General features: G+C 48.7%; 2 protein-coding genes across 20 annotated transcripts in view; one reads left to right on the top strand and one right to left on the bottom strand.

Moving 5' to 3' along the window:
- Positions 1–1,918, bottom strand: part of Fbxo36 (F-box protein 36) — a 64,131-nt gene extending 62,213 nt beyond the window's left edge. Inside the window, exon 1 of the mRNA XM_021199406.1 lies at positions 1,823–1,918. Coding sequence (XP_021055065.1) covers positions 1,823–1,918 — 96 coding nt within the window. The remainder of the gene's footprint in view (positions 1–1,822) is intronic.
- Trip12 (thyroid hormone receptor interactor 12) overlaps positions 1,513–6,611 on the top strand; it is a 119,025-nt gene continuing 113,926 nt past the window's right edge. For 12 of the 19 annotated variants that reach the window (XM_021199402.2, XM_029538462.1, XM_021199400.2 and 9 more), the window contains exon 1: positions 2,417–2,574. The gene's annotated coding sequence lies outside the window, so the exon portion shown is untranslated. Of the gene's footprint in view, positions 1,556–2,416; positions 2,575–2,640; positions 3,169–6,611 lie in introns of those variants that run through there. The other 7 variants (XM_021199401.2, XM_021199397.2, XM_021199393.2 and 4 more) reach the window with 3 other exon arrangements.

Here is a 6,611-nt window from a genome sequence, read left to right as displayed (position 1 = left end):
GGGAGCAAATTAGTTGGAGGGTGGTATGTAGACAGATACTGTCAATTTGTTTTGGCTTAAAACACCAGAGAGATGGGATGGGGAGGGAGAGAGAAGCTTCCTGTGATATCAGACCTAGAAAGGAAAAACTTCAAAAGAGCAATTTTAAAGATACAGTAGACTGTAAAGTAAAAATCATCAACATCTGAACTTACTTGCAATAGATGAACATGGAAAAACAGAACCCAAAAGGTTTACTACATCTTAGATCAGTTATGCAAAGAGTGAAGAATTAATCAGGATCATAGCTTAAAGCTAATAGGGGTGTGTGTGTGTGTGTGTGTGTGTGTGTGTGAGCGCCTGGTTCGGTGGTGGTAAAATTGTCTACCAAGTAGAAGGCTCTAGGTTCCACTCCTCACAGAGCCAGAGAGAAAAGGAGAAATCAACCCAACCCAACCCAATCAAAACAAAACAAAGGACTCAACAAAAGGCCCACCTCTAGCTGGGTGTAATGCCTAATTCGGGAGGCAGAGGCAGGAGGATCTCTCAAGTTTAGGGCCACAGTTTAGTCTACACCTTGGTTCTAGGCCACCACCCATGTCTACACAGTAAGACTCTGATCAAAAACAAAACAAAAAGAAAGCCCACTTCACATACAAAACCGAACCGAACCTTCACAATCCCGATTGTCAAAAATTTAAAACTGAACCAAACCTTCACAATCCTAATAGTCAAAAATTTTAAAAGGAGTTTAAAAAAAAAAACAAACCTAACTGATAGGGTACTACATTTACAGTATTTCTGGGTCTTCCATAAAGAGTGAATGTGCACATTATTACTGTTTTACAGGTAAAAGAAATTAGTTTGTTACTCTTTTGTTTAAGGGCTCCAGGAAAAACAGATGGGATAATCAATGCCTAGACTCAAACAAACACAAGGTTTTAAACTTAATTTTATAGGAATGTGGCCTACTTAAAATATGGGGTGCATGAACAGCTTAATGACCAGGATAAGCTTGGCCAGGAAGCTGCTAAGTGTTCAGCGGACGCCCAGCTCCACCAGTGCATTTCACGGGCACAATACATTATCTAAAGCCCACCCCCTGACAACCAAAACACTTGGAAAAAAAAAAAAAAGAGGCCCCCGGGGTTACTTTACTCCAGCGATAACATAATCCCGCTTCTTATTGTTGTGGAGCAGATGTCATGATGGGTGGGGCTGATGGGCAGAGCAGCTGAAAAAAAATTTTTTTTTGTATCCCCTGCCCCCGCCCCCCCACTTTCAATGGGATCGAAGAGGCTCCAACAAGGTAAGGGGAGACCTTTCAGTCAGCCATTCCTTCTCAAGTGAGGAGTTTTGGTGTGGTAATTGTAAAGGCCGAAGCGAGAGGTTCTTGGGGGAAAAAAACCGCCACAGGATTAAGTCCTACTCTGGAAGATACCGTCCCTTTCTCCCCCTGCCGGCTCCTCCTTGGGACACTTAGCTGAGTCTTTCTTTCCCTCCTTCCCACGCTGAGGTGAGCGGCACGCAAGCAGGGACGCCTGTTTGTCTTCGGCGCGCGGAGCGAACGCAGCGGGTAGGAGGCCGGGAGGCAGGAGAGGGAGCGGACGGCATTTGTTGGGGAGACAAGGAAGGCTCGCCGGGGACGAGCCCGCCTTGGGGAAGAGAACGGACTCTCGGGCGGCCGAGCAGAGGTGACGAGGGAAGATCTCTGGCTGGGAGCGGAGAGACGCGGCGCTTCCGGCAGGCCACGGTGGCTGTTTGCCCGGAGCGGCCCCCATCGGGTGGCCCTGCTGGGCGGGGAAGGGGTCAGGAGAGACAGGAAACCGTGGCTCGCACTTGCCTGAGTCCGGGTGATCAACAACTGGTAATAGTCTTTGCTCGGCGCCGGGCCTTGTCCTACAATCTCAAACAGAGTCTCCGGCAGCCACGACGCCATCTTGGGACGCCACCGCCGTCGCTAGGACAACCAGGAAGGGGCGGGGCTTGCCCGGGGTCAGGGGGCCGCAGCCTCACTTTAAAAACGAAGTCCGCTTTTGAGTTGGCAGTGGGTTGTTGTTTTTTTTTTTTTTAAACTTGGGGGTGATGGTTTCCTTTTACCAGGGCTCACAGGGAACCCCGCTTTGTGAGATTTCTCCAGTCAGGTCCTGGGTGACCCGAAGTGGAATTTAGTTCCTGCTAGCGCGGAGGGGCGGGGGTGACCCCAGCGGAGGGATACCGAGTGGAGCGCCCTCAGTTCCCTTCCTGGTCCCTTGGAGGGATCGGAAGGAGACTGGAGGCTGCTCGGCGGCGACTCGAGCTGAGCGTTGCGGAGGGAGGGGCGACAGGATGCGCTGTCAATAGGGAGCGGGACTGGCCCGGCGGAGGAGCCCGCAGGCCGAACCCTCGGGACAAAGTAGTCCGCGGCTGGAGTGGAGCGGGCGGGGAGGGAGGCGGCGCGGGCGGAGGCGCACGGCGGCGCGGTGCTGCGGCTCAGCTGATAATTGAAGGGACGACAAGCCGCCGCCGTCGCCGCCGCTGGGGGGGGTGGGGGGAGTCAGTGGAAGTTGCCGTCGCGCCACCGAGTCCGGACCGGAGACTTTGGGGCCTAACTAGGTAATTGGGACGCCGTCCCGAGCGGCGGGGGGAGGGGGCTGACGGGGACGGGGAAACCGGAGCCCAAAAGTCTCAGGCAGCGCGCCCGTGTCATCGTAGCGACTGAGCTCCGGGCTCGACCGGCCGGCCGGCTGGCTGGCGGCGGCGGGGCCGTGGAAGGAGCAGCCCGAGGCTGACGGGTGAGGCGCTCGAGCGGGCCCGCGGCCTGAGGAGCCAGGGCCGAGCGGCTTGGTTGGGGGGGGAGGGGGCTCTGAGTCCCCGCTCCGGCCTCCGGCGATGAGGAAGGCCCTAGGCGGAACCTGGGTAGGGCGTGGGGGGTCTGGGGGACCCCAGCGGGGGCCGGGAGGGGACCGGAAATGGTCTTTGGAGCCTGGAGGGCGTCTAGGAAGGGAAAAAGTGGGGGGCCGGAAGTGCAGGTGGGGGGCGTGAAGACGGCAAGGGTTCCCCGGAAATGGGACGGGGGGCCCGGAAACAGGGAAAGGGAGGCGCTGAGCCGTGGACGGCCCGGAAATGGAAACTAGGGAGCAGCTCGAGTGACAACTGTTGTGAGGCGAGGGTCTGAGGAGGGAGCGGCGGGAGTGACTTTGGGCCGCGGTAAGGGTCTTCCTCCGGGAGGGGGGAAGCGTTGGGGGCGGACGAGCCGGACCGAGCCGGCGCGGGGCGGCTTTTGCAGCCGGGGAAATCGAGGCTGAGGGAGGACGCCGCCGCGCCGAGCTGGCAGGGGCTGCGGTAGAGGCCGAGGAACTTGGCTGAGGGAAAGCAGGCTCCTCTAGGAGGACTGGCGGGGGAATAGGACGGAGAGGTGAACTGGGACTTGGGGGAGGGAGTGGGACAATTGTCACCCCAGTCGTATTAACATTCAAGCGACTCAGGCGATTTAATCTGTGTGGATTACATAAAACCCGTTACACTGTCCGTCAGTTCAACTCTTGGGCCTATCGAGTGGCTTGCTTGCAGAGAAGTTTTTACAGGGATGTTCAGAAAACGAAGGTTTTAAGACCCAGTCTTCTGTCTAGGACTTCCTTGGAATAACAGCCTTTATTAGTTAGAATGCGGAGACATTACTAGAATTAAAAAAAAAATGCAGGTGGGGGTTGGTGGCTAAATTACATCTTGTAACTATTTTAGGGGGACGGTGAGGGAATTGATCCCGCGGTGAGAGAAAAACGGGAAGGGGCGGCTTCCCACCCAGATTTGTTTCTGTTAACGCGTTTTAGCTTGTCTCGGAGAGGTTTTAGTTTTAGCTTCTTCTGGCCTGGGTTTTAGTTTGCAGGCTCCGTTAATTGGGGGCGGGGATGTTACTAGGTAAACGGGGAGTGGGGGTGGGGTGGGGGTTGGGGTGGGGGGCGGTTGATAGCGCAGTGACTCTGTTCCGAGTGGTCTAACCGCTCTTCTAGTCTCCCTAGTCTGAGCTCGCGGTCTGGCCTGGGCTGCCAAATTACCTGATCTCCAGGCTTTTTTTTTTCGGTTTGTAGGCCCCAGTGGTGTCTTTAACTTTTTCTTGCTCTCGAATCTTATTTTTTGGCATCTATTTTTTTTTTTTTTTTGTAAAGACTCGACAAGTTGAGGCTTAGAATCTCATCTCTGAAAACAAAACAAAAATACGAGGTAGAAAGTTGAAAGAGCAGTTGATTGAGTAGGGTTAAAAAAAAAACTGATGCTGGGAACAAAGGTCTCAGTTGTGTTAGAAAAAAGGCATGAGGCCTTGTATATGTGGCCTTGTGTGTGTTGTGTTTGAAGTTACTACAAGTTTATGGATGATAAATTGTGGAAGGCATTACTGGAGTCTTATTTTCTTACTTAGGCTTGTGCAGTTACTAAAGTATTACATCTTAAGACTATTTAACTTACTCCTAGTTCCATGTTTAGTTCCAGAACTGGTATGTTTTTGTACATTGTAGCATGATTACTAGTAGGCTTTGTATATGACTGCTTTTCTAAGAATGGACTAAGAATTGCAGAACTCTAAAGATTGTTTCCATCTGCTCCACTGTTTCAGTGAGTAGTGTTTAAGTCAGCTCAGCTGACATTTAGTTTTTCTCTGGAGAGGCTGAGAACTGTTTGCAATCCCAGAAAGTGTTATTGTAATATTAGCAAATACTAAAAATGTATGGGAGTCTAATAGAGTAGACCAAGGTGCTTTAACTGAGGGAAGTAATTTTTTTTAACTTAGTAAAAAATATTTCAAAGAAGATATTTAAACATATCCCAAAACAAATTTTGGTATTGAATTCCTGAAATAAAGCCGAGTTAAAATATGAAAACAAATGACTTTTATTTAGTGAGAGCTTAAATCAGTGCAGACATTCCTACCAAACTTCTGACCAGTGCAGCACTTAACAGTTTTAAGGGTCTACTAGGCCAAGCCTTTTCTCTGCCCTTTGCTTTGCTTCCTTTTTCCTCAGTCATCAGACCTTTGCCTTTAGTCTTTTTCTCTGCCTCTGGTCCATCCACTGGGTACTGTTCCAACTTTTTTAGAAGAGTCCCTTTGTTTTTCTTCATCGAAATCTCCATTTTCATGTCATCCTTTTCTTTGTCCAACAAGACTGTTTTACCTGGCATTGTTTGGGTACCACCTGTTATCTCAACATCTTTTCTTAAAGCATCACTGTCTACTTTTGAGAATACTTTTAAACATGTTGTGTTCTTTTCAGGCATTCTTTTTTCTCTTCAGCATGAATCTCTCTCCTTTCTACTTCATAAGCTTTCCCTTCAAGCGTAGCACGTAGGGCCGAAACCATTTATTTAATTTTTAAGACAGGGTTACCCCTGCTTAGCCCTGGCTGTCCTGGAACAAAGATCTACTTGCCTCTGGGATTAAAGGTGTGTACCCTGGCAAGGGGAGTTAATTTTGGAGTGCTATTTACTTTTATTCCAATTGTATATATATATTAGCTGGTTTTATGGCCCTAATTTATTATTTATTTATTTATTTATTTATTTATTTATTTTTTGGTTTTTTCGAGACAGGGTTTCTCTGTGTAGCCCTGGTTGTCCTGGAACTCACTCTGTAGNCCAGGCTGGCCTCGAACTTAGAAATCCGCCTGCCTCTGCCTCCCGAGTGCTGGGATTAAAGGCGTGCGCCACCACGCCCGGCTAATTTATTATTTTTTGAAAAAAAATCTTAAATGTATATTTTATGTGTATGGGTGTTTTGCCTTAATGTTATGTTTTGTGTGCTTGGTGTCTACTGAGGCCAGAAGAGGGCATCAAATCCCTAGGAACTGGAGTTATAGACAGTTGAGAGTCACTGTGTGTGCTGGGAACCCCTCTTCTCTGGGAGAGCAAACAGTGCTCTGAATTGCTGAGCCATTTTTCTAACCACTTAATTCTATTTTAAAGAGACATCTCTATAAAGAAGATGCATTGCAGCCGGGCGTGGTGGCGCACGCCTTTAATCCCAGCACAGGCAGGTGGATTTCTGAGTTCGAGGCCAGCCTGGTCCACAGAGTGAGTACCAGGACAGCCAAGGCTAAACAGAGAAACCCTGTCTCGAAAAACCAAAAAAAAAAAAAAAAAAGATGCATTGCTGATTTGAAAGTTGATGTGTGTGTATGTATGTGTGTGTGTGTGTATAATATTTTGTTTTCATTTGTTGGTGGTATGACCTTGAACCAGTTCCTTAATCTATCTGGTCTCCATTTTATCCCTAATGTGAATAGGTGATGTTTTTTCACTGATGGTTTTGGAAACCTAGCAGATATAATGTTAGGGGGGATGGATCCCCAGCCACTAAAGAATAATTTGTGTTAGAAAATTATAAAAGATGTTAGTGGTCCTTGTCTGTGAGAGTTGATATGAAGCATAATTATTCTTATTTTTTTAAAAAATATTTATTTATGTATATGAGTGCACTGTAGCTGTCTCCAGACACACCAGAAGAGTGTATCAGATCCCATTACAGATGGTTGTGAGCCACCATGTGGTTACTGGGAATTGAACTCAGGACCTTTGGAAGAGCAGTCAGTGTTTTTAACCACTGAGCCATCTCTCCAGCCCCAAAGAGGCTTTATAGTTCTTTTTTTTTTTTTTTTTTT

Source organism: Mus pahari, chromosome 5 (assembly GCF_900095145.1).
Source record: "Mus pahari chromosome 5, PAHARI_EIJ_v1.1, whole genome shotgun sequence".
In the NCBI taxonomy this organism is placed as follows: domain Eukaryota; kingdom Metazoa; phylum Chordata; class Mammalia; order Rodentia; family Muridae; genus Mus; species Mus pahari.
The sequence above is the reverse complement of the archived record's forward strand: the minus strand, read 5'-3'. Positions and strand labels throughout refer to the sequence as shown.